The 27314-nt window shown below is 52.9% G+C and overlaps 1 protein-coding gene across 16 annotated transcripts in view; it reads left to right on the top strand.

Annotated features, from left to right (window-relative positions):
* The window catches only part of Ablim2 (actin binding LIM protein family member 2), a 127060-nt gene that overhangs the window by 61025 nt on the left and 38721 nt on the right, over positions 1-27314 (top strand). For 5 of the 16 annotated variants that reach the window (XM_040746966.1, XM_040746965.1, XM_040746968.1 and 2 more), the window contains 8 exons: positions 5367-5454; positions 9461-9519; positions 12918-12974; positions 14427-14504; positions 18553-18702; positions 21680-21712; positions 23080-23200; positions 24741-24839. In XM_040746966.1, coding sequence (XP_040602900.1) covers positions 5367-5454; positions 9461-9519; positions 12918-12974; positions 14427-14504; positions 18553-18702; positions 21680-21712; positions 23080-23200; positions 24741-24839 — 685 coding nt within the window. The remainder of the gene's footprint in view (positions 1-5366; positions 5455-9460; positions 9520-12917; positions 12975-14426; positions 14505-18552; positions 18703-21679; positions 21713-23079; positions 23201-24740; positions 24840-27314) is intronic. The other 11 variants (XM_040746972.1, XM_040746976.1, XM_040746975.1 and 8 more) reach the window with 5 other exon arrangements.

Consider the following 27314-nt stretch of genomic DNA (forward strand, 5'->3'; position numbering starts at 1 on the left):
AGCTGACCTACACGTCTGGCTCCTCTCCTTCAGTGTCCACAGGCTGTCCACACTGCAGCACGTGTGGGTACCTCCTCCTTTCTACAGCTAGTCAGCATCCAACAGATGCATGTGCCTCACTGCCCCCTTCGCAGTGCACGTGTGAGCTTAGGAGCCATTTGTGAGCACGTGCCATGCTGCTGTAAACTGAGCATAGGCGTCTTTGCTGTTTCTCAGACACCAAGGAGTGGATTTCTAGTTTGTACAGTGAATGGACACAACTCCCCACCAGCTCCCCCATGCTCTTGGTTATTCTTGTGCATGTACAGCTGTTGGGGTGGGTGTGAGACTCCAATTCTGCATGGGTCAGGAGCTGGTTTGCAAGTCCCTGCGACAGTGACATGTGACACTGATTGTCTTTTCTGCTCCATCATTTTCTTATCATCTTTGGAGAAATGCCTAGCCAAGTTACCCCACCCCTACCCCGTGGTGTGTACATGTGTGTGTAGAAGTGTGTGACTGTGTGCACCCGCACCTGCATTCAGAGTAAGGTGTTGGGTATTCTCCTTTATCCCTCTCCACTGTATTCCTTGAAACAGTCTCTCTTCAAACTTGTTGGCCGACAAACCCAGGCATCCTGTCCCTGCTCTGCCCTCCATATTGCTAGGGTTAGAGGAGCACATGAAACCATGCTCAGATTGTTACATGGGTGTTGGCATCTGAACTCAATTTCCTGGGGTTGTACAGCAAGCCCTCTTAAGTTGGGAGAGCTCTCCAGCCCATTTCCTTTGTTTTTTAAAGAAACACTTAGTTGGTGTTATGATCAAACCAGTGCAATTCACAATAAACTGACTAAATGAAAAAGGCCAAAGTTAAAACACTTCGTTGGAGGCTGGGTGATAGGTGATGGTGGTGCACACCTTTAATCCTAGCACTTGGGAGGCAGAAACAGGCAGGTCTCTATGAGTTTGAGCCCAGCCTGATCTACAGAGCTAACTCTAGGACAGCCAGGGCTACACAAAGAAACCCAGTCTCAAAAAACCAAACCAAACCCAACCAACTAACTAACCAACCAAACAAACAAACAAACACACAACCAGACAAACAAATAAACCAGAAACAATTTGTTAGAGAGCTTCATGCTTCCCCCAGAACAGAAACCAAATAACCTGTTACACAGACAGTCACTGCTTCTGTCCTGAGTTCACAATCTGCTGTCACCTGTGGCTTCCCTGTCACATCTCTGGCCCTGCTGTCCTACTAGGCTGTGCTTCCTAGCAGTGGTTAAAGCCTTCTGCCCCTGCTGTAGCAATGCACTGCTGGGCCCCATCACAGCCACCTTAGTTTCATAGTTTGGCAAAGAGTTAAGAACTTCCACACCACAGAGACAAAGCTCCTGCCTCCAAATTCCTTCATGGGTCCAAAATCTGAAGACTGACATGTGTGATTTCCAACCTCTATAGGTGTTGCCACCTACACAGTTGCTGCCACTACCATTGCAAACTTCCTCTCTGCCCCCCCATTGTTAAAGCCATTCCTACCATAGCCCCACCCACCACTACCATAGCCTCTGCCTTCTCCAGAGTAACCAGGATTGCCTCCCCCATAACCGCTGTCATTACCAAATTCATTAGAGCCGCCACCACCGCCATCATATCCACCAACACTATGGTCACTAAAGTTTCCTCCATGACCACTATTGTCATTGTTACCCAAGGTGCCTCCACAACCACCACCAGAGTTTTAAGAACCACGTGGTTCTACATGAAGCACTGGCCATCTCGGGTATGAACAGGATTCACTTCTCAACTTTTCTTGCTTCTCATTGTGGCAGCGACTATCAAGGTATTCACTCACAGTGTGACATTTCTGAATGACAGCCTTGTCCCCAGAGTTGTGGTCCTTGGAGGTGATGAGCAATGCTGTTTCTTCCCCTGATGTCTGTCACAATTCCAGTTATTTCACTTTCTCTAGCTGTGCAAAATAGTCTCCAGGTGGCTTTCCTCAGTGGTGGGCAGGGTGATGGCTGGCAGGTCAGTGGCAGAGGTGGCTGAGGTGTCTTTGGATGTGATCATAGAAGGAAAGACCTTTCCCACAGTTAATTATTGCCTAGTCTTTGAGAAGCTTCTGTCAGTTGTCTCTGATCTCCCTGTTATTTTATGCACATTGTGTGGCCTTACATTCATGGCTTTGTTGACCAGTTGCCCTGTGGCAGTGAGTGTTCTCTGTGGTTCCTCAGAATTTCAGAGCTGGTTTACAAGCCCTGCTCTCCAATAAGAGCTTGCTTCCGTACCTGTCCAGGCTCTTTAGGAGCCTGTGTAGACCTGACAGCAGGGATATGAGAGCTTTCAATAACACCTTCTCAGCCTCATCCACAGGCAGAAAGTGCTGTCCCTTTCTTATCTGGGCTCTGTCTTATTGCATGGCAGCTGTTCTTTACATATTTTGGATCCCATGCCCTTACTGGATCTATGACTGGAAAGCTGTCTTCCCCTTCTTCAACTTGTCTTCTGAGCCTCCTCCTGTGCCCTGTAATGAACGGGAGCTTTTGGTGGGTCTTGACGAACTTGGCTTGCGATTGTGCCTCTGTTGCTTATGGTTTGGCTGTCCAATCTAAGTCTCCATCTGGGCTAACAAGGCCTTTCTTCAAGACCTTCTCTTGACAGTCCTGCTGTTTTGGATCTTGTAGTTAGGTCTTCTGTCTGCTTATGGAATCCTTGGACTTGAGTGTTCACGGCATTCACTGACATGCAAAGAGGAGTGAGTGGCCATACTTCACAAATCAGATACACTCAGGCAGCCACTACTCCAGCTAGGACCACAAACACACCCAGCCTCTGTGTACTTTCTCCAGCGCCACAGGATAGTCACCACCCTCTGACTATGTAGACTTCCTCTCACTTGAACTCTGATAAACCTGGGTCCCACTCTCTGTGCTGGCTTTTCTTCCTTGCTGTTTAGACAGTCTGCATCCTCTGTGTTCTTTGTTCAGTGGATTCGAGTTGAGGGGACATGTGAATATGTGATCTGCCCCTGGAGTCCAGGGGTTCCAGGTAGGGTTGGGAGCCCGCAGGCCCAGGCTGGGATGTGTGCACTTGGGGTCTACTGGGCTTCTATTCCAGTTTTGCCATCTGCCTGCCCACCAAATGACCTTGCTCAAGTCCCCACTACCCCCATGGCTCTTAGGACAGTGAAGGCTGTAATGTGTTATATAAAGGACTGCCATTGAACTGACCCTCTAGTATGTGTGGAACTGAGTGGTGTGTGTATGCAGCATGGCAAGCCACAGGGATGGCAACAGCTGATTTGGAGGGAAATACAGTCTGTTGTCTCTCTGTCTCTGTCTCTGTTTCTCTATGTCTCTGTCCCTCTCACCCCCTCTCTCCAATGTGTTTATATCTCTATGTATGCCATGTGTGTCACATGCCTGAAGCCACGTGTGTGGCAAGCTTGAAGAAGACACAGGATAACATTGAGCTAGACTTAATTGTGAGCTCTCCGACTTGGGTTCTGGGAACCGAGCTCAGGTCCTCTGGAAGAGCAGTAAGCTCTCTTAACCACTGAGCCATCTCTACAGCCCTGAACCTAGTGTCTCAGAAACTGTTTCCACAAGTGTTCTATGTCCCTTTAAATTCACAAATGCATACAGGGCCTGTTTACCTTGGGGCTGTCACAGACCTGCTGGGAGAAGTTGGGAGTGGAGGAGGACAGGAAGGTCACGAACTGGGGAACATCAATTCTGGCAATCAGCTGACTTTTCTAAAAATACCGAGTGGTTTTCAACCTTTGGTCAGAACTCAAAACACAGTGCTCCCCTGCCCACTCACTGTGATGTATATTGTAATCACCAAAATGACCCAGACCCTTACCCTGTCATTCAGACTGGCACTGAGTGTGACCACTGTCCATGAGGCAGTTCAGTCCTGGAAGGGCCCAGGCACCACCCCTGACAGCAAAGCTCAGTGTGTCCTGGGAGGAAGAAGGCTGGACCCTCACCAAGCAGTAAGGAATGGGTGTGACCACTGTCCATGAGGCAGTTCAGTCCTGGAAGGGCCCAGGCACCACCCCTGACAGCAAAGCTCAGTGTGTCCTGGGAGGAAGAAGGCTGGACCCTCACCAAGCAGTAAGGAATGGGTGTGACCACTGTCCATGAGGCAGTTCAGTCCTGGAAGGGCCCAGGCACCACCCCTGACAGCAAAGCTTAGTGTGTCCTGGGAGGAAGAAGGCTGGACCCTTACCAAGCAGTGAGGAATGGATCTGAAGGGATGAGATGAGGGGGAGACTCCTGTGAAGGAGGTGGCTTTGGGAGGAAACAGGGCCATTTGGTGAGACTGGGAGCTCCAGAGGAACCCAGGTGGCAGAGGTAACATGAACAGGGCCTGGACTGGGGTCAGCTGCCATGTATGGGGTCTCTCTTCTCGGCCTTGAGAATCCCTTGGCCCAAGACATGAGCATGGGTGGGGGCTGAGTTGACAGCCAGGAGAAAAGTGGCAGAGCAGCCGACAAGGCCCACACGGGAGAGATTCTAGATTCTCTTTTCCCGTATGCAGGGGCCTTGGCCTAGATTTTCAAGGGAAAACAGGCAGAGGTAGGGAGTGAGGTAAGGTACTCTGAGCACCCCCCTCTTATTCAGGAAGGTGCCAATTAAGATTCCAGTTCAGAAGCAGGCGTGGAGCCTCTTCCCATTTTAGGATGCTGTGAGACACGGTCTTCATCTTTCACATTTAGCTGCAGGCCCACCTGCGGCACCCTGGCAACAGCATTCACTGCTGAGGATAGTGGAATCAGCACCTTAGGACTTGTTTTTTTGGCACCATGTAGAAGTAAGCCAGATGCAAGAAATTACAATTAGTGTAATCTATTTATTGTTTTAGGATTAAAATTTGTAATCTAATTTAATGGTTTTTAAAGAATTACCAAACTAGAAAGTGTCAATTGAGAGGATTGATGAGCACGGAGATAGAAAAACAAAACAAAACAACCCGAAACTATCCTCGCTGTCCCCATCACCAGAGAAATGAAGTTGTCTCCTCTCACCCCCAATCCTTGCTCCCACCTCTTGCCCCCCCAGGACATGCAGAGGTGAAGGGACCAGACCCTCATTTGACACTGACCTGTCCACAGTCACACCCAGGAGTGGGTCACTGCCCATCTGGTCTCCCGAGATCAAGGATCAGGCGGGCGGAGCTAGGTCTCCCAGCCTTTGGACAGGCCCTGGATGCCCTGGGCGCCCCCTGTCGAGCTTGTGCAGATCTCTGCTCCCAGTAGCTGCCGGGCCTTCGGTGGGCTCACTGTGCAGGTTTCCCAGACGTGTGCACAGGGCAGACGCCATGGCATGGTGGGTATCCGTTGCAGTAGCGGCTCTCACCTGCTTTGTGTTTCCCCAGGCGGGGGAGAAGCACTACCACCCCTCGTGTGCGCTATGTGTCAGGTGCGGCCAGATGTTCTCAGAGGGCGAGGAAATGTACCTGCAAGGTAAGCATTTGGATGTGCCTGTTGCATACTGTGCCGGGGGGGGGGGTGGTGGTGAGGTGTGGGTGGTGAAGTTGGTCCTAGTGCTGCTAGGAGCTGGCACTGTCACACACACATACAGACTGTGATCTCCACTGAGGGTGTCAGTAAATCTGAGGGAGAGAGATCAGGCTACCAATGAGACGGCTGTGAGGTCCCGCCACTGCCCGTCAGGCCTCATTCCCACTCGAGGACTCAGGGACTTTCAGTCGTGCCCCACCGGAGCCTTGGCCTGTGGTGCCCCTGTCGCACGACAGCAAGGCCAGAGTGCCTTCCTGAAGTGTGGGAAAGAGCAGCCTTTGTAGCACTGGCAAAGGAAAATTGGGAGAAAGGAACCTTCGAATGCTTTCACCGGAACCCTACCCACTGACCATTAAAACTCCTATTAACAGGGCCAGTGAGGTGGTTCGATGGCTGGAGGCCCTTACTGCACGAACCTGGTGGCCTGAGTTCCACCCCCGGAACCCAATAAAGGTGGAAAGGGAGAGCTGACTCTAGAAACTTGTCCTCTGACCGTCACACATGTGCCACCATACATCCCTCCCCACGATAAAATGAAAATAAATCACAATAACAGTGTCAAGATGGAAAATGACAGTGACGTAGCCTAGCCACCTTCGTGGCTATGTGTCTCATTTTAGAATCATGCAATGTTTCATTCCCTAAAATAGGTTGAGTGGTCCACAGCCGAGCAGAGGACGTGGCGGTGTAGACCTAATGAAGCCGCAGATGGCAGGGATGCGGTGGCGTTGCCAGGTCACTTTGCCTCCTGGCAGTGTGGGAGACAGAGCAACCACTGAAGGTGGCTGCAGGTCACGCAGGCACTTAGGAGCTTGCCAGCCTACCAGGCCTGCCGGAGAGGTTAATGCCTGCTCCCATTCAGCCCTGGTTCTTAGAAAGCTGAAGAGGCAGCGTGGCTTCATCTCAAGGCTCTACTGGGGATGACGTGATTGGGCCCCAGCTGTTCTGTTGGGGCCTGTTGCAAGAGCTTGGTCCGAAGCCATAGCCTCAGCAATTGTCTTCACTGGACAGTGTAGTGATGGAGAGGATTCCATGGAACTCCTGGGGCTGGAGACCGAGCCAGGCTTCACTGTCTCTTCCCAGATGAGCCTTTCACATAGGCTTCATGGCTGCTATTAAATTCCAATGGTAGCATTCAGAGCTCCCTCATTTCTCTCCTATTGGTGGAAAGCAGAGCCGGGGAGGCAGTGGCCCTTGTAGAGGAGGAAATGCGGTTTTCTCCTCACCCTTCCTAGCTTAGCGGGGACCCCTGTGATGGAAGGTGGGCGAAAGAGAAAAGGGCAGAGAGAAGCTTGTGAATGAGTGTCCCTCATGCACACGCAGGAGAGAGAGGATGGCTGCATCTCCAGGGTGACTCTCAGAAGGCAGCTCTGATTTCTGGCTGACATACTACTCTCTTAGCCATGAGAGAAGAATATCGGGAAGAAGTCAAACGGAGGAAGGAGACCTTGGGTGTGAATGTGTGTGGATGAGGGGGGGGTCTTTCTGCTGCAGGTGCTAAGCGCACCCCCCCAGTGATGGGACCCCTGGTGACTCAGTCTCCCCATCTACCAGCTGAAGACATATGCTCATACACAGAAAACTCTATACAGATCTAAATTTCCCCTTTGCAGTGAGTGGCCTCCTTTCTGTTGTATCATTCCTGAGTTTTCCATGTCCTCCTCAGGTATCCAGCTCAAAGTGAACTTTCTGCCACAGGAAACATGGGTGTCACATGCTGCTGCCTGGTCAAATGTTGGGGTAGTTGATCTCAAGAGAGAAACTACTTTATCCTAGTTTCATTTCTGATGTTGTGATAAAGTATCCCGATCAAAAGCAGCATAGAGGAGGAAATGGCTAATGTCTCATAATTTCAGGTTTGGGTCATTATCGCAGGGAAGTCAAGGCAGGAACTAGTCTCATCCACAGTCAAGATCAGAGAGAAACAAATGCATGCATGCTGCCTGCTTGCTTAGTACGCAGTTAGCTACCTCTGCTCTTATGCAGTCCAGGGCACAAAGCCAGGGAATGATGTTGCCCATGATGGGCTGAATCATCTTACATCAATTAAAATTTAAGACCAGCCTGATGTAGACAGCTCCACAAGTGAAGGTCTTCTCAGATGAGTTTAGGTTGTGTCAAGTTGACAGTGAAAACTAACCAGTATGCGCATCTAGGGTGGGGATCCTCACTGAAAGCAGGGCAAGGAAATGTCACAAGACAGCAAGGGTGGCCAGGCACCTGGGGGGAAGGAGTGTCAGTGAATTACCTTGCATTATTATGCCTAAAACTGGGCTAAATAGGCCCAAAACAGGGGGAGCAGAGGTCAAGGACTGAGGCAGAGGCCACAGCCTAGTCTGGACTGGAGTTTAATCAAGGAACAAGAAACCTGTGTCTCCCACTTCCCACTGAGTGCTGGGGTTGGATAGGTGAGGCAGGTCAGCCCGCCCTCCAGAGCAGCTAGACAGAGGGAGCTAGTGTGAGGCCAAGCTATCCCAGATACACCAGCAGAAGGCTGGGAGTGCTGCTTGGAGAGAGGAGGTGTGGACAGGGCTTGACTTGCCCGTGGTGAGAGACTGGAGGCTGCAGGATGAATAGGTGAATAGAAAAACAGAGCGCCTGTCAGGAGCCTACGTTCAAGCTGAAGGTGACAGAGGATTGAGTCGTCAGCCTGGTGAACTGGTCCTTACCAGACTGGATGCCGCAAGAGGAGAGAGCTCACCCCTGCTCACCCTTTAGCCCCTGCTCAGGGCTAGCAGAACAGACAGAAGCAGGAGGCTTGAGTGGCTTGGCTTTACCTGGAGCACATGACCAAAGGACACCGGGATGAGTGGGCGGTGGTGGTGGGGGCAAGGACCAGCAATTGAGTGGGCATGATCAGTGGGCCAAGTGAGGATGGCCTTGTGTTGGTATTTCATCTCTTTGGCAACTTACTCTTTCTCCTGGGGTCCCGGGGCAGCTGAGCAGGGCTGGGCAGGGGACAAAGCTGGTGGTAGCAGCTGCATCTGTTGCGTTCTGACTACAGTCTGGCGCTGAGTAACCACAGAGAGGCCTTCCAATCTGTGTGTCAGACAGGCCTCCCTTTTCTGAGGCGAGCCCTGGCTGGGGATGATGTCAGATGTGTCGGTCTCATCCCCACTGTCGCCTGTTGTTCCCAAGGCGAGGTCCTGAGAGTCAGGCCAGCCACTGCGGCTGCCTTGTGGGAGGCCCTCTGCAGAGGCTCCACTGTAAATGTAAATGGAGCCCTTAAACAGAGGGGCAGCCGATGCCAAGCACGGCTCACTGGGATAGTGGCTTGGGGACACGTGCTCACACGAAGTTGTCCTCATCTCAGGACACAAAGATTCCCTTCACGAGTCTGGGCTGGTCCAACCATTGCAGGGGGACCTGCCAGGACTTCCTGTGTACATGGAGTCCAGGCTGCACGCTCAGATATGGGTTTTCCACGCTGCAGTGAGGGTCCGATCAGCCTATGGGCACTTATTTGTGCTCTCTGGTGAGCTAAAGCCTATGGCCAGAGCCCTTGCGTGGTATACCACCATTTCCGGCCACCCAGAGGCCTTCCGCTTGGCTCCTCACACCGACTCTCCATGAAGGTGGTGTCTGGCAGGTTGCCAATACTGTGACCAGAGCGCTGGTCAGTGTGGGTCCTGTGACTTTCATGTTGTACTGGCCATGAGAACTTCTTCCCCACCCCTGCCTCCGAGAGCACCCCTCTGGGCACCCTAGTCTGGGCAGTGTGCCCAGGCTCCCTGGAACCCACAGGAGTAATCTGCGCACATTAGAAAGTTCTCTCATTTCCCTCATGTCTTTACCTCACACGAGGCAAGCTACTAGAGCTCAGGTGCTCTGGTCTCAGTGCCGCAGAGAGGTGTGGAGCCTGTTTGGAGGGTATTGAACAGGTATTCATGCGTGGATGCCACACCCAGAACTACTCCTTGACCTCTTCCTCTTGGGAATCTGTCCACAGGCTCCTCCATCTGGCACCCTGCATGTCGGCAAGCAGCCAGGTCTGAAGACAAGAGCAAGGTTGGTGAGATTTGTGGCTTCCTGGTGTGGTCTCCACATGCAGGTTAGAGGGGGAGGTGCAGGCCAGCCTACTCATGCTTCTCAGCCAGACCACGGAGGCATCGCAGGACAGCCAGACTCAGGGGACGGAGGGTCACGAGGTGGGAAGGTAGATAGGTTAATGAACCATTATGCAGGTCTAATGGGCCTCGAGGACACCAGATGGCCCAGCCCTGCTGCCATCCTTGTCCAGTCAGTGAACACAGATGGCCATGGCAGTTTGGGGGATCCCAAATAGTTCCTATGGTCATCAGAACTTTTATGGATCCAAGTTGTGCCTGGGCTTGACAGTTCCCACACCCTCACCGAGAGCTGGCCTACCAGGCATAGGACAAGTTGTTGAGGGCAGAATTGTCCAAACACACAGTAAATCCCAGTTCAGAACTTCTTGTCCCTATGGAGACGGTCATGTCACCCTCCTGCACATGCAGGACAAGGCACATAGAGCATTGCCAACCAGGCAAGCTCCATGCTTGAGTTTTTACTGGGGCTCCGGCAGGGAGGAGTGTGACTCTTGGAGCCCGCATGTCAGGTCAACTGACCCGCTGCAACCCGAGGCTCTTGTCCTAGAGTGTAGGTTGGCCTTCCTAGCACGGCCACTATACCCTGAGATGATCAGGTGTGGCCAGCCCTCACTGAACACAGCTGCTGCTCCCAGGAACTGAGAGCAAAGGTCAGCCTCTAGGAAGGGATGGGTTCTGAACCCCACAGATGTCCTGCTGTGTGCCAGGCACCAGGATTATGGTCTAGAGATGAAGAGAGAATAGCCACCCTGGATGGGAAGGAAGCACAGCATTCAGAGGGTGCGCTACAGCCTGTGCGGAGCTCAAAGGCTGGCCCTGGGAGCCGCATGGGAGTGTTTCCAGGGTGGCACCTTCTTTCTTGGGTAGTTAAGGTACAGGGAAGAAGGAGGAGGGGAAGAATGGACAGGAGGGGGAGGAGGGGGAGAAGAGCATAGGAGGAGGAAGAGAAACAGGAGAATACGCAGGCAGCAGGGAGGAGCACAGAGGTCAGGGAGGCGGTGGCTAGGGGGCGCTGTCCAGATCCTCTCAGCAGCCCTGCCTTTGGCTGTGGGGTGCTTAGTCCCCCCACCCCGTCTCCCCTCCCTGAGACTCTGCATTACTCTGCCTCATTGCGCTGCATCCTATTAGTCTTTGCTGTGGCTTTTCAGATGGGAGGTCAATGAGCAATAGCACATTGTATTCACCAATGGCTGATTCTGCAAACTGTGCATCTGCCACTCAGGGCATCCCTGCCCTCAGTCATGATCTGTGGAGATGTGACCATAGAGCCTGACACCATCTTGTCTGCAGGGTCCTCTATACTGCCCAACTGCTCAGCAGAAGGAAGGGTCCTGGCATGTCCCGAGGCCCTGGATACACTCTCACGCATGCATGTACCCAGGGAAGCAACATGACCCGAGTCTGAGCTAGCTGACACACTGCTCTCCTCCCCTCCCTTCCCCCAGTCAGGTTCAAGGGCCAGGCAGGGTCGCCCATGCCCCACACCAGCTGCAGAGGACAACAGCCTTCCTCATTTTCTCTGGTCCCTGGCCAGATGGAAGGCCCGAGGGGTGGGTGCTGCCAGACCAGGGACTAAAGCAGCCTTCCTTTCCTGGGCTTGTATAGGAGGGTTCTACATCTAGGACTCTGTGGTCTGTACAGCTATTGAACAAGTAGTTAGCATGAATGTTGTTTCCTTCAGTCAATGTTTGGGGCAGAGCCTGGGCATCCTGAGAACAGCTGCTTCTTGGTGTTGAGCCCGGGATCCCCAGGATTGGATGCTGTCTGGTCTGGCCTGGGGGTGGAGGGGACAGACTCCTGCACTCTGTTGTTCCTCATGTGAGCAGCCCTTGAATAAGTGAAGCCAGGTAGGTCTGGCTGGCTTAAGAAGTCTTCTGTCCCTGAGACACAGTATATAGGTGGCACCTGTGTTATCGACTCTTGAAACCTGCCACTGAGTGGAAGCAGCATCTCCTGTCTATACAGTGACAAGAAATGGCTTCCCTGTCTTGGGCTTAATAGTCACCATAACAAGTGCCCCTTGGTGTGGGACCTTGGGCATCTCCAGGACACTCAGGGAACTCATTCTCCATTAAAACCCCCCTAGCTCCTGACTGGCTTATCCGTGCAGGGCCAGGTCAGCAGGAAGAAACACAAGCCTTCCTTGCTGTCTCGAAAGCCACCCAAGTCCTGTAGCTCTCCCCCCTTCACCCAGGCAGGGAGTATGTTGTGGACAAGGGCCAAGGTTACAGGGTCCTAAGCATCTGGAATAGGTGCAGTGGACTTCAGGAGATGCAGTCATGACTTTCTGGATCCACAGGCATCTTTAGCATAGCACAGCACCCAACACCCACAAGCATCATGGCATCCTTAGCACACCACCCAATGCCCACAGGCATCACGGCATTCTTAGTAGAGCACCTGGCCTCCACTGTGTGTTTTAGAACTTCTGTACCTGGAACTTGGGAGAGGGCAGTGAATGAGGCCTGTGGACTCCCTTCAAGTTCCAGGTCCTATTCTTATCTCTGTGGGTGGGGACAAGGCGGTGACACAAGCCTTGGGGAGCATGGCACTGAAGTTCACTGTGGAACAGACATCAGGTCAGGGATGGCAGATGGGGCTGGAAGGTGCCCATCTTCTCACCCTGGTGGCAGGGGCCTTACCTTTTCTCCCCGTCTCCTCTGCTGACGGGTTCTGTCCTCTGCCCTCCCCCACCCAGCTGGTAACTGAGTACAAGGAGGGCTTGCATCATTTCTGCTCCGAGTGGCCAGAGCCCGCAGCACAAAGAGCACAAAGAGAGCGGGGAGTGGTCATCTCTGTCTGCTTTGTGGGGCTGGCTCAGATATGCCCCTTGCATGACCCGTAGTGGACTTTGCTCTGAATGCCACACTGGTCTGCAGTACACTCCAGGAACAGCAGGACCCTATCTGGGAATTTCGCCACTTTCCAGAGAAGGGGGCTAGGCAGGCATCATCCAGGGTCGGTGGAGCATAGTAGCCACCTGGCCTCTCACTGCTAGAACAGCAGGCCCCGTCTTACAGGCAGCAGTCACAGGCATGCTGGGGGCCACCTTCTCTGCATATAGCAGTTTTGATGTATGCCGTGACTGAGGACAGGACAGCCAGTGCCTCGAGGTGATTCCATTCCTGCCAGCCTCAGAAACCTGTGGTCCCAGGGGTCAGGCAGGCACCTCGAGTTGGCACATGTCAGTGTAGTCGCGAGCTGAGGGGCTGAGGACGTGAGGGCTCCTGGGGAGGGGGAGCTTGGTGCTGAAGGACCCAGAGCACAGGACCTGCAGAGGGGATGGCAGGGATCTGGAGAGCAAGCTTCACGCCATCCCTCCTCTCTCCCTTCTAGATGCACAGCTCTGTTTGCAGCCAGCCCTGCCCGGGCACCCTGCCCTGTGCCTTACAGGTTTGTGCCTCCTGCTGCCCTGTGTGGCACGTCTGGTCCTGCTGTCTGCCTGTCCCTGCTGGTGTCATGTTGAGTGTAGGAGGAGCTCAGGAGGGGAGGCCTCCTCCAGGTCAGGCTTGGTTCTTCTGGCTGGCCTGGAGGTTTCAGCACTTTCCTGCCTTCCTGTGGCAGGGGTCGAAGCCCCAAGTGATGGCAGGCTGGCTCCTTCTGAGGCTTCTCTGCTTGGACTTTGAGGCAGCATCCTGCTCTTTTATGCCCCCCCCTCTCTCTCTCGTGTGTGTGTGTGTGTGTGTGTGTGTGTGTGTATGTGTGTGTGTGTGTGTGTGTGTGTGTTCAAGTTCCGAACTCTTTTCAGGATGACTCCAAGCAGATTGGCTTAGAGCCACCCAGTGGCCCACTTTCCCTTTGTGACCTCTACAAGGACCCCCATCTCCATAAGGTCAACAGGGTTTCAGCCTAGAAAATTTAGGGAAACCAACTTGGCCCTTAACAGATATCAGCTGCCTCAGGAGAGGAACATGGCAGACTCTAGAGGCAGGGAAGAGCCTCCTGAGGAAAACTGAGGTAGGGGTGATGGTGTGGGTCACTGAAGGTGTTCAGTGGAGGAAATGAAGCCAAGGGCAGAGGGGTCACAGCTCTTTCCTTCTGAGACAGCTGGTGGAAATATGTTCCTCTTAGATGAGGTGAGTAGGAGCGAGAGAGAATGGGCATGGGGGACACTAGACCTGGAGAAGGGGTGTAGAGTAGCCAGGTGCACAGGCCTTGCCTGAAAGGATGAAAGTCAGGTGTGGGGAGTGTGGGAGGTCTGTATGAAGGAAGGAAAGGAGGCGCTAGAGCTGGTGATGCAGAGGAGAGGTGAGGAGGGCTGTGTAAGGAGGGCTGGGCAACACTGTCAACAGTAGAGACTGAGGGGAGGCTGAATGTGCAGTGACATCACACATCACCGGGCACTGACAGCTGAGCCTAGGTAAGAGAGGAAGGAGTAGCTGAGAAGGACCTGAGAGCCAGGTCAGCAGAGTGGCGGGCGTGGCTGAAGGGTGTGACTGCAGAGTATTGCTGAGGAACTGGGGCCCAGCCAAGGACTAGACATAAGTGAGTAGCAGAGGTTCTGTGTGTCATGGAGATCGAGGGGTTGCTAGACATGCCCACCTGCCTTCATCTGCAGAGACATGATCACCTCACCCCAGCGTCCCTTGGGACACTCTGAGCATTCAGTCAGTGAGTATCAGGTTGTGGACACCTTACCTACCTTCACTCATGGCCTGCTGTGTTTATTGTAGCCTTCAGTTGTTCACCCAAACCTGTGTGTTTGTTCTGAGACTTCCCTCAACTCACAAAAAGGGAAAAATTCTACCTGCTGAACTCAGTGGCATTTCTGACTGCATCCTGGAGATGCCTCCAGAAGGTTCCCAAGAGCACCACTCCAGGTCAACCTGTACAACTCTGTTCTAGGAAACCAGGACTTCCTCGGAGAGCATTGTGTCTGTGCCCGCCTCCAGCACATCGGGGTCCCCAAGTCGTGTGATCTATGTAAGTGAGGGCCATGGAGTGTGCTGTGGGCTGGGGGTGGGGTCATCACTGGGCCAGTGCTGTGGAGACTGCGGTCTGCTGAGGATGGTCACTGTGGGCACCAAGGGTGAGCATGGGTGCTCAGCACTGCCTTGGGGAAGAAATGGGTGCGCAGTTGGAGAGTGACTCAAAACCTGAGGCCTGGACACGTCCATGTGGCCTGGCCAAGCCCCTAGGAGTTTGTCCCCAACTGGCTGGTGATGAGAGGGAGAGCATAGAGCATAGCAGGAGGGGAGTGGCTGGTCTGTAGTTAGAGTGAGCCAAGGCCACCTGAAGAAAGGATGTTGTGGGTTGTAAGTCACTGTGTAGGTCTGCGTTTGTGTACAGAAGGCTCTTGCCCAACCAACACCCCCAGAGAAATGCACTGGGGATGCACATGCACTGTGTGTGTGTGTGTGTGTGTGTGTGTGTGTACCAAGAGCACCCACGAAAATATAAAAAGGATTGAACCCATTTTAAAAAGTTGTTACAACAGTTGCCTCTGAAGGTAGGCTATAGACAGGAGGGTATTGGTGTTACAGCACTATGTATGAGTGACAAGGTTTGCCATTGAGAGTCCTAAGGCATAGGGTGAAGGCAGCCTAGTGGCAAAAGAAGCCCCAGGACTTGGGGGGGGCAGGTGACAGGGACAAGTCACTTCTGCTATCCTCTGCCTATACTGGCCAGGCCTTGGATCTTCCGCCGCATGGTAGGGAAATGATGTTCTCTCCCCTGCCTGTCTTAGCTTACACCCTCCCATAGTGGTTGTCAGGGCGTCACTCTGATGGCAGAAATAACAGGCATCTTTCCTGGGGTCACTGTGACCACAGTGTGGAGGGGGAGGGTACTGGAGCCCTCTGAAGACACCCAGGCTAAGCCTCAGCCTGTGCCTGTGAGATTTAGAGTCTTACTGTGTACCCTAGGCAAAGCCTTTTCCCCTGTGGGCTCCTGGAAACTCATCAGTAAGCGGCAGTGAATCTAACCCCACTGTCCTGGGCTCCGTGAGGCTTGACATGTGAGGTTCCCAGCACAGCTCTGGGTCCAGAGAAAGGACTGAGAGCATGCTAGCTCTCAGTGTCCTGGGCCTACATGCGAGATCAGGGACTGCGGCCCGGACAGAGAGACTTCTGGCCTCCCAGCTCTGGATCCTAGAAGCCAAGGCCCAAGCAGGGCGAGGCTGGTTCCTCCTGAGGCCTCTCCTTGGTTTGTGGGTGGCATCTTCTCTCTGTGTCATCAGAGTGTGTCCGTGCCCTGCCCATTTGTCAAGAATCAAGCAGCACCTGTTTTGAATGATCCATTTATCTGCCCTTTTCTTTCTTTCTGCTCCCCCTCCCTTCTTTCCTTCCTTGAGACAGGGCTCCACGTAGTTCATGGTCACCTCAAACTCCTCGTTTAGCCAAGCACAGCCTCGACCTTGTGCTCCTCCTGCCTCCATCTCCTGAGCACTGGGATTACTATGTCACTGTGGCTGGCCTATGCCATTGCCAGGGATAGAATGGAGGGCATTGTACATGCTAGGCAAGCCCCCTGCTGACTGAGTCATACTCCAGCCCCTGCCTGTTGTTTACACAAAGTAACAGTGACCAGCAGGAAGGGGAAAAAGATCCCCCTCATTATCTCTCCAGTGGATCTCTGCAGCTGGGGCTCTGCGGACTGCGACCCGTGGTTGCTTTTCTCACCGTAAGTGTGACTTACTGTTCAGCAATGGAAAACCACAGTAAGTGGTGCCTCTTTCTGGTGGCATCCATGGGCATGAGTTGAAAGGACAGTCACCACACTGTGTATTACCCTGAGCTGGAACATATATACTTGTAGTGTCCTATATGGTGACCTTTAATTTGCCTCATGGAGTATGAAGAAGAAAGGAAAAAGGAAAACCACTTACACATATGCACATCAATAGCCTTCACCAATTAGAAAGCTTAACCTGTTGTCAGGGCAACCATCCAAGGCCTTTGCACAGAGAAAGTAACTCTATGAGCTATTTGGCAACCGCTGTTTGCAGCAGGCAACTGCTAGTGTATTGAGGCCCAGGTTGTACAGGAGCCTGAGGAAAGAGCGGACCACCCAGAGCCAGGTGGTCTTAAGTAGGATACTTAAGCACTATGGGCTGAGTTAAGAAAGCCAGGAGGACAGGTGAGTTGGGAAGGGCACACTGTTTCTGGTTATCTGGAAGTGCAGGTCTTGGGGTGTCCAATTGCAGCCTGCAGGACGCTCTGCAGAGCATTTGAGTGAGATGTTCATAACAGTCCAGCCGAGCATGAAGCACAGGTGATGACCCAGTACCACAGGAGACAGAGGCTGGGGTGCCCACCCAGTCTGTGCAGGTGAATGGTTGTTTAGCATTAGACAAAGGGGGACAAAGGCAGTGGGGTCCTGGGCAACTCTAGTCCTGACCCAGGGATGTGGGAGAGGGCACACAGAAGATCCACCCTCTGACCAAGAGAGAATCTGACCCGGATGGCAGCGAGGCCTCCATGAGTGGGAATAGTGTGTGCAAACCCTCAGATGAAGGATGGAAACTGCAGGAGCTCAGGGGCAGGAAGTGTGGAATGGGGGCAGGAGACCAAGGTCGTTTGATGGTCAGGAAAAGATCCCCTGAGCTCCATTCACCCAGACAGCTAGAAAATTCTAATGGGATGATCCATGGTGGTCATAAACCCTGGTTTAAGATTTAATTTCAGATATTTTGAAGCCAGAGATGTGAAGCACTAGGCCTTCAGTCTTAGTGCACTCTTTTCTGCCAAATGTCCCCAGAGAGTCTTGGAGTGAGTCCAGTGGTCAGGAAGGCTTCCTTGAGACGGATGAGGGCTGCTGGGCTCTGGAGAGCCTGATAGGGTCTGGAAAGACAATAAGCAAAGATGTGGGTAGCTGAGGTGGGAGACGCCTGGAGGTGTCATCAGGAGAGCCACTTGATGTAGCTGCAGCTTGAGAGGTTTGTAAGGGTGGGGCCTCCAGGAGGGAGTACCAATGGGGGGAAGGGTTCCAGAGTCTTCAGCTGCCATGCCTTCCTAGGTGCATGACTCTGAGCTCTGGACTCTCCTGTAAATGGGAGCACTGAGAATGTCCCCATCACAGGGAGCTGTGACTTTCTGTGACTGATACAGCTCAGTATCTGCTGTGGCTATTGAGCCTTTGTCTCAGAATCCCAGCAGAGGAGACCTGGCAAAGGCTGATTCAGCAGGGAGGGGCCAGCCTGGAGCTGGGCTGGAGGCTGGAAAGAGCCGAGGTACTCCTAGAGCCAGAGCAGATACGTGGGACTACAGAGTGAGCATGGGCACAGTGGGACACTGCCCGAGAAGGCTGGGCAGAACGAGCAATAGCAGCCAGATGGCTCACAGCATCTCACAGTGAGTGCGTGTGGACCACGCCCCAGCACCATGTCAAAGGCTGCTCTTCTGTACTTGCTCAAAGCTGCTAGGATGAGGAGAGAGAGAATGAGAATGAGTGAAACTGTGATTGTGTGTCCTCATTTGGTGTGGATGAGGTGAGTTATGCTAGTGTTTGTGTGTCACACACACTTGTGTAAGTGTGTAGGAGCCAGTCCTGGTGTGCAAGTAGGCGTGTCAATATATGGGAGATGTATTGTGAATCAGCAGGTGTGTGTTATCATGTGAGTGTGGGTGTAGTTGTTAGTGCATCCCCTCAGAAAGACACACTCTCTGTGTGTCCTGATTTGTAGGCATCCCTGTGTGTGCATTGATGTGAGTAGTGGATTGTGTACATGTCCATCTGTGATATATGTTCATGCTATATACTTGTAGCCATGTGTGGTTTCCGGTTATAGCCTGAGTCTCATTGTCCGGCCCTGCATTACGGACACAACCAACAACCTCAGTGTCTAACCCCAGGGCTATTCCTGTGATCAGGTCCTTGGCCTTGCATCCCTGTGCCACCTTTGCTGGGGTCTGGATGTGCTCAAACCCCGCTGGAGCCCTGCAAGCCCAGGCCATCGTCCCTGCTGGCTGTGGAGTCGCTCTTGCCCGGTGTGTGGCATCAGTGTCCCCTCCTCTGCTCTCTCCTCCATCAGGCGAAGCTCGGTGATGAGATCCTGGACTACAGGGACTTGGCTGCTCTTCCCAAAAACAAAGCGATCTATAACATTGACCGCCCCGACATGATCTCCTACTCGCCCTACATCAGCCACTCGGCCATGGGGGACAGGCAGAGCTATGGCGAGGTATGGCTCTTCACGATGTGTTGCATGCTTCCCCCAGTGCTGGCTCTTGTGGACAGAGTCATTGCCACGACTCTCAGCTTCTTCCTCCCCAGACAGCAAGTCCATCTTATTTAAGGCACTCCCACTCAACCACGCCCCCTCGGGAAGTGAGTCTGAGTGAATGGGCTGTGAACAGAGTTGAGGAAAGGGAAGCACACTCTGAAAATGTCTGCATTTTTCTGGCTACTGAGATCTTTCATGACACATGAAGTGTGGCATATTCCCTCTCTGGGCCATATGGTCTTGAGCCCCTATTCCTAGGCTAGATCCTCTTCTGTGGGTGTCTCGAGCCCATCCCTAGGCTGGTTCAACAGTGTGGGTCATGATTCCCAGTGTTCCTGGAAGTAGGCAGCATCTAGTGGTGATGTCTGGAAGTAGGCAGCATCTACTGGTGATGTCCGGAAGTAGACAGCATCTAGTGGTGATGTCTGAGAGCAGGCAGCATCTATTGGTGATGTCTGAAAGTAGGCAGCATTTGTTGTAATTTTTTAAAAGTGGTTTGAGAGAGAAGGAAACCATATGACAAAGTTCAAGTGGAAGGGATTTTTATTAAGGGAAAGGACTGTAAAAAGGGGAAAGGGGGAGGGGAAGGGGGAGACTGGCCTCTGTAGACAGGAGCAGTGGGAGAGAGGAAAGAGGCAGAGGGGGGGAGAAACAGATAGAGAGAGGGAGAGAAAGAGAGGGATGGGAGGTGGGCAGGGCTCTTTTAAAGGGACCATGGTGACTAGGCACAGGTGGTGTTCTTAGTGGCAGCAGCTGAGGTATCTTGTCAGCACTCCAAAGGCAGGCCAGTACAGATGCCTGAATATTAACTGCATCTATTGGTGAACTTTGAACGTAGATAGCATATATTGGTGAAGTCTTATCCAGGCTGCCTATTTCCACTGACTGCAGCAGCTCCTGTTGAGTTTTATTTTCCTTCTGTCAGGAGGTCTTAATGTGGCTTTGGCTGTGTGTGGAGCTCAGAACAGTTGCTCACCTGGGGCAGAAAAATGGTTATTCCTTTAAAATTTTTTTGAGACAGGGTTCTCTGTATAGCTTTGTAGACCAGGGTGGTCTCAAACTCACAGAGATCCGCCTGCCTCTGCCTCCGGAGTGGTGGGATTAAAGGTGTGTGCCACCACCGTTCAGCAAAATGGTTATTCCTAACATGTGCCCCTTTGACTCCTTTCTGTGGCTTCAGCAAGGCCTTGTATGGAGTGAGGGCCAAGACCTGAGGCATACTTACACAGTCGTGTTGAGTTACCCAGCTTGGCCCTGCATAGGTCACAGCTGCTAGGCAGGCTTGCATGCTCTGAGGACCACTCAGGGACCAAGAAGACCAAAGGGACCAGCAGGTGACCCTCCTGGTGTGCATGCCTGAGGGGGGGGTCACCAGCCATGTGGCTACTGCACCACCCACCATGTACCTGAGCTGGGTGTGGGCTTCACCATCCCACATCTAACCTCTGGACAGCAGGAAACTGAAGAGGGTCAGAGGCCAAGCAACTGGACTGTATTCCTCTGAGATCCAAAGATTTTCTCCCCTACAGACTGTCTACTGGCTGATTCCTTGGTTGATCCTCAGGCTAAGAGCTGGGTTCAAGTCCTACTGTACTCAGGATGCCGCCAGGGCTCTCCTGCTTGGGGCATTGGCATTCCCGCTCCCACATTGGCCTCAGGAAGCCATGGCGGGAAGGGCTGCAGTGGGCCGCAGTGATATAAAGGACCACAGACTGTTGACAACTTTGTCCTATATCCATGGGTCACACAATGCTGCTGCTCACGTGTGTGGCATAGAGTTGTGGACACGGTCTGGAAACCTGTGAAGTTTCTTTCATCATCTGAGACCATAGAGCAGGATCCGTGTCACCCACAAATAGTCCCGACTTAAGGGCCTGTCCCTCAGAGGGCAGTGAGACAGCATGGGAGAGTATGTATGTGACTCAGGAGTCACCCTCTCCAGTATCTGCTTGTACCTTCTGACTACACTGCCTGTGAGCCCTTCCTCAGCAGAGGTCAGTACCAGGGTGTCCCGGGGAAGGAATGGGTATTCCCACCAAAACCACTTCCTCCTGAAGCCCTGGATGGTGTGTGGTAGGGCAACATAAAGTAGAGAACCAGCCGGGCAGTGTTGGTGCACACCTGTAATCCCAGCACTCGGGAGGCAGAGGCAGGTGGATGTCTGTGAGTTCGAGGCCAGCCTGGTCTACAGAACTAATGCCGGGATAGGTTCCAAAACTATACAGAGAAATCTTGTCTCAAAAAAAAAAAAACAAAATAAATAAATAAAATAGAAAACCTCAGTGCTCTTGTCAGGTACATTACACAGAGTATCCAATGGCTTCATTATGGCCTTACTGCCTCATCCCTCTGGACCATTCTCATGAACAGAGTTTTCATTTTTGTCCCTACGATCAGCCCCAGCCCCTGGGAATGATTTTTCCCAGTTATACCTAAGAAAGCCAAGGCCAAATGAGGTTCAGCTAGGTGAGTTGGCTCTGGCCCCTGCTCTCTGGGTGCCCTGAACGAGGAGGGAGAGCCATCCTCTAGCGGAGGGGAGCCAGTGAATGACTGGACACATAAGGACTGGAGTCGCCTCTCCTCTGTCCCCCTGACCTCTCCCATTCTGCGGTCCCCACCCCATCTGTCCTCCCGGAGAAGAGGAAAGGGATGGGCCCAGTGGGTGGTGCCACAGTGGCCCCTGAACCACCAACAGTTTTGCTTTTGACCTCATGGTCTCTGTGGAGAGTAAAGACGGGATCAGGTGGACTGAGTGGAGGAAGGCGCTGGGCCAAGCAGCCCCAAAGCCCGTCCCTTGTGGTGGGGCTCTTTCTCAGCTAGCGCCTCAGGTCACTGGATGTGGGTGCCTGTGTTGCCTGTGGTTACCAAGCAGCCCTCTTACCCCAAAGCAACCCCTGGCACAGCGCACTAACAGACGGCTCTGTTGTGTCCACAGTCGCCTCAGTTGCTCTCACCAACGCCGACTGAGGTAACCACCAGCTATGCCTGCGCCCTGTGTGCTCATGGTGCTGCCACCTGCAGGGTTATAGAGATGACCAGCATGGCACCCTCAGGGCCACGGGGCCCTAGCCACATCACGGGGAGGGGCCCCTCCTGCTGGTTGTTTGTATAATCACACCTCATCTGCATGCTCCCCCATGTGTGTGCAGACAGGGCTTCACCAACAGTGGGGATGCGGTGTTGCCCAGCAGCTCTTGGCCTGGGTCATGACTTCCTTGGGGGAGCTGAGGTCCACTGTATACCCGGCTAGGTATACAGGAAGGTCTGGGGCCTGGGGACCGAGCACTCTCTGAGAGCTGTGCTGTCAAATAAGCTCAGTAGCGCTCCAGGGCTTCTTTCCTCTGAAGCAGTGGTTACAGATTGTGGCCCCTCAGACTCCAGGCCGTGTGGCAGAACCCGGGGCTGGGGAGGGCCTAGGGGCACAGCACACTTTTGAGTTTTCTCTCTCTGTGCTGGACACTGCTGCAGTCATTTTATACCTAATTCTTTTACCCCAGAACATCACCCAGAGGTAGCTTCCAGGAGTTCTCCATTTTACCAATGGGGAAACTGAGGCCCAGATGTTTTCTTCCTGCCCTCCCCATCCGTGGGAGTGTCCCATTCCAGCCCACAGAGATGGTTCCAAGAGTGAAGATCTTCTCATCATCTCAGGCTGATCAATGCTTTGCACTTCTTGTAGCTTTAGAAGCAGGATCTACGGCAAGAGCCCTGCCTGTCCCCATTCCTTGGGCACTGTGAGGACCCTGGTGCTGTGGGATGCTTGGGGCTGAGATGAGGCTAGGATGGGTGGCATGACCCAGGCCACCAGGCTTCATTGCCGAGGGATGGGCATTCTGATTCCTGAACCATGGTGCCATGCCATCTCATGCTGCTGTCGCCTGTTCTGGCTGCTCCCAGAAGCTTCTCTTCCTGCTAAGACAGGGGTTGTGTCCTCAGCGCTTCTTGTGGGTCTTGTGCTGGCTTCTGAGCCCCAGAGGGCGGCTCTGCACTTCGGAAGGTGCCCCAGAGCGTCTAGCGCCTCCCTCACATGTGAGGAGAATTTCAGTGCTCTCAAACTGTTCCAGGGGTCCAGAGTGCTGGGGAGGGCTAAGAGGGAGGGGCTGGGTGGGGTCCTTTCACCCCATCCCAGAGGGTCCGATGGACAAGAGGGGTGGATGTCCAGTGGGCCCATGGTCAGACCAAGGGGCTTGCTGTGGCTCAGACCCCCTTGCTGTCCAGATGTGCTCTGTTAGCACTCTGACACCTGTTTTAGGCTGTGTTGCTTCTGCTCCTGGGATCCAGAGGGCGAATCCAGTGCTCCTGACCCAGGTGCTCTCACACTGTCTTCCCACCCAGGGGGATCAGGATGATCGGTCCTACAAGCAGTGCCGGACCTCCAGCCCCAGCTCTGCTGGCTCCGTCAGCCTCGGGCACTACACCCCAACATCACGGTCACCCCAGCACTACAGTCGCCCAGGTATTTATCCCACACTCTGCTTCCCTTGACCCCCGATGAGGCTGTACTTCTCAATGAGTTTGCTGACATAAAAGGGCCTCTTTATTGGTTGGGCAAAGTGGCAAATTTGGGGGTGGGGGGATGCCAGTGGGTGGTCAATGGAGAGTCACTTAGCCATAATGGAAAGGACTGCCTTATGCCCAGGAGCAGGTAGCGTTGAGGCAGACGGTCACCCTGGGGCTGGAGGAGCTGTCTGCATCCATAGTGCACATCCTGAGGAGCATACAGCCCCAGGGCCCACACAGAACAACCAGAGTGGGCTTCTGGATGTAGTGACAGAGCAATCAGGATGTGACAGCACATGAGGCAGGACACCAAGTCACATCATGTTGTGATCCCACAGGATTTCTGGAAGACTTGAGCTGAGGAGTCAGGGTCAGTGGCTACAACAATACACAATCAGAATGTCTAATGGTGCACACGCCTGTAAATCAGAAACCCTAGAGACAAGCATCCTAATAAAGTAGTTGGCAAAAGGCCCCTATGCCCTTCCAAGCTGGGAGAGAGCCCTGTGCCTCATTCCCCCCCCCCAGTTTGTATTGTCTTCCTCAGCTTTGAGTTGGCATGTGAAAGCCACAGGGACCATGCACAAAAGCAATGCCTTTTGGAGGGATTTTTCCAGCCTGCTTATTCCCTTCCAGCTGTGCATGACCCATTTTCACACCTATGGACCATAGCTCTTATTTTTGAAAAATGTGTGGAAAAATCAACTTAATTGTTTGCAGTCATTCTCATGATCCCTTGCAGTATGCCTGGTCCCTCCTGCTCAGCAGTGTGAAGGAAGAGGGTGTGTGCGTGTGTTCACGAGAGGCCGTGATGAATGAGTGAGTGTCTGAATGAATGAGTGGCCTAGTGGATTAACAACTGAGAGAGGGAATGAGTGAGTTAATGAATGAGTTAATGGGTTAGTTGGTGAGTGAATGGGTAAGTTAATGAATGTTTGGTGCATGTATGAGTGAATTGAGTGAATGAGTGAGTGAATGATCGAGTAAGTGAATGGAGATGAATGAGTGAGAAAATGAACAGATGAGTAGGTGTGTGAATAGAAGCTACTTTCTTGAGTCCTTCCGCTAAGGCCCCTTGTTACTTGACTCCTGACTTTGCATCCCCAAGAGGAGCTGACTACTGACTGCTTGGTCAGGGGTAAAGCCTACAGTGCCATGCTTTATATCTGGAAAGTGCCATGAGGATGCTGGTGACAGACCACTCCCTGACCTCTGGAAGCTGCCCTCCCATTGTTCTTGATCTCAAGGACACCCAAAAGTGAGCCACAGGCAGGACCAGAGGCTGTGTCCCAAGTCCTGGCTGCCACCCTGTGTCCCAGAGGCAGCAGATCCTGATCCCACCTGGAGGAGAATGGCCCACAGCCTGCTGGGTGACCCTCTTCAGGTGCCCCAGGAGAGCAGAGGGACCATGTCCCTGGCCAAGTGGGGACTAGGACAAGGTGGTGGCTCTGGGGTAGAGGAGCCCAGGGTTACTGACTGCTCTCTGTTGCCCGCAGCTGGTACTGTGAGTGTTGGTACCAGTAGCTGTCTGTCCCTGTCCCAACACCCAAGCCCTACATCCGTGTTCAGACATCATTACATCCCCTACTTCCGAGGTAAGGCGTGCAGTGCACAGTGGGGGGTGCTCGTCCCATGTCTCAGCATGGCTTCCAGAGCCCTGTGTCTCATGCCTGTGTTCTTCCTGTGTTGTGTGCGTCTGGCTCTGTTTTGTCAGTGTGTACATGTTCCTGGAAGGAGCAGGGGGATTTGTCACTAAAAGTGCAGCTGGAGGGAGCATGTCAATGAACATCTTGCTCCGTGCTTAGGGCCTCACTGGAGTTGTTGTACACATTTACCCATCCACCCTATGTGGTGGGTTGCTGTTAGTGTCAGCCTTCAGGAGCAGGAGCTAAGGTGTGGAGAGGTGGTGATGTCCACAGTCTCAGACCCCTGGTGGCTGGGCCAGGACTCAACCCAGGTGGCTCCAACCCCTGGCTCTTTCCAGGATGCAGAACCAGCTGTGATCCATTTCCTGTGACCTATTCACATGAATTCCACGGGAGACGCCCTTGTGGTTTCCTCCATGCTAAGATCTGAGTTGTGTATACCCCAAGTTCACATGTTGATAGCCAAACCTCCGTGTAGCAGTGTTTGAAGAAACAAAGTGAAGGCAGCAGTAGAGATAGAGTGAGGCCACAAGGTGGGACTCATCCACTGTGACTGGTGGCCGTGTAAGGCGAAGAGGAGGCCCTGGGCATTGCCCACGCATTTAAGATCAGTGAAGAGACCTTCAACGAGACAGGATGAAACACCACAAAAATAAAACAAAGACAACAACAATAACAACACCAAAAACCTACTCCTGGGTTTTGATCATGACTCCAGAAGTGTGAGACATGAGAGGCTGAAATGGATGTAGGCCCTGAGCTGTGAGTTTTTGTTACACAGCCCAGCTGATAGATACACCAACGAATGGCATCTGGAGAATTAGAAAACACAGCAACCATTTTCTCAAGTCTCTGACTCTTACAGTCATGCCATGGGTACCCATGGAAGGCTCCTTCCCACAGGGTGCAGGCACAGGTGACAGCTCCTGTCATTAGCAGTCAGTAAATGACCCATTCTCCCTCATCTTTACTCTCACCCCGGCCTCACTCTTGGTCCTCTGAGAAGAGCCCTTGGGCTTATCATGTATTCCTTGCCCCTTCATGGGCTCTCCACACATCCCAGTCTCTAGCAGGAGTTGAGTTCCAGTGAGTCCACATGGCACATCCCCAGAGCAGCAAAGTAGCTTCTGGGGCCTTGATACACGTATGTCATATGCCTGTGGGAGTCTCAGAGTGAGGGGTGCTCCTGGAACCTGGAGGGAGTCTGACTGACTGACTACCCTGAAGAGTCAGACTGCACAGTCTCATGTCTTCTTTCCTTTGCTCAATGGCCCTGGGCATGGTCCCCCCCCCCGTCTGTGTGGCCCTGCCTTTGGTGGATCTGTTACACTCTGCGTCCCTGGTCAGCCTGTGACCAAAGACAAGAGCACACACTAGACATTGGCTGATGCTGTCCCTTTTCTTAATGGGATGGAACAGGAACCCACAGCTCTGCCCTCCAGTTGACTTCCATGGGAGGCTGTGACCTTGGGCTCTCCAGCATCTTTCCAGGACACTCCTTAAGGAAATAGATGAGGAGGTACAGACCCTGAGATCCTCGTGAAGATCATCCCGTTCCTAGCTTCTGAACAGCTCTCCTAGCTTCTCCACAGGGCACAATCACAGCCGTGGCATCTACCCAGTGTCTGGAAAATTCCTCCTTTCCCCCATGGGTGCTTTGCAGTATTTGGGACACAGTAGAGATACCTCACTGTCTGATGCTGGGTGAGGGCCCCCAGGTAGACATGCCTTCCTGTGCCAGCCCTCTCCTGACCTAGCTGTATAGTGGCAGGACCCCTCACTCCCTTCCCTCTTTTCACCTTCCACCTAGCCCAGACATCATATTCTTCTGCTGTGTCTCAGTGCCTAGGGTGTCACTGCCCCAAGACCTACAGTCAGGTGAAGGACTAATGAAAGTTATTGGAACATTAGTGTGAATTCTAGACCTTGGTTGGGGTGGTATAAGGTTTAAACCCAACTCTTACTTGATAAGAGACAGGCTGTAAGGACAGGAGATGTAGGTTGGCAAGGGGACGCCATGCTGCTGAAGCCACTTTTCTGGGAACTGACTGGAGGGACTTCCGCAGCACTGTTGGCATGAAAAGGAAGGGAGGCAGAAGATCTTAGGGGCAGAGCCTCAGGTCAAAATCCCAGCATGCACTGTGTCCAGTAGGTGATTCTCGTTTTGCCAAAGGTCCCCTCCCACAGCTCTGAAACAGGTCCCTAAGCCCTGGTCCCTCAACCTCAGGATCTGTGGTCAGTGCTCCAGGTAGAAACTACACATGTCTTGGCTATGGTCCTCAAAGGTCCCTGACACATGGTTGTAAACCAGACTTGCTCTGATGTGACTTTGGTAAAGTTCAACCAGAGGCAATGGCAGCATCTTGGCCATAGCCAGGGGTAATGTCTTTAAGGCCAGAGCCAGCTGCAGGATCTTCAAGACTA

The sequence above is a fragment of the Mesocricetus auratus genome, unplaced genomic scaffold (genome assembly GCF_017639785.1).
Source record: "Mesocricetus auratus isolate SY011 unplaced genomic scaffold, BCM_Maur_2.0 Super-Scaffold_100006, whole genome shotgun sequence".
Taxonomy (NCBI): domain Eukaryota; kingdom Metazoa; phylum Chordata; class Mammalia; order Rodentia; family Cricetidae; genus Mesocricetus; species Mesocricetus auratus.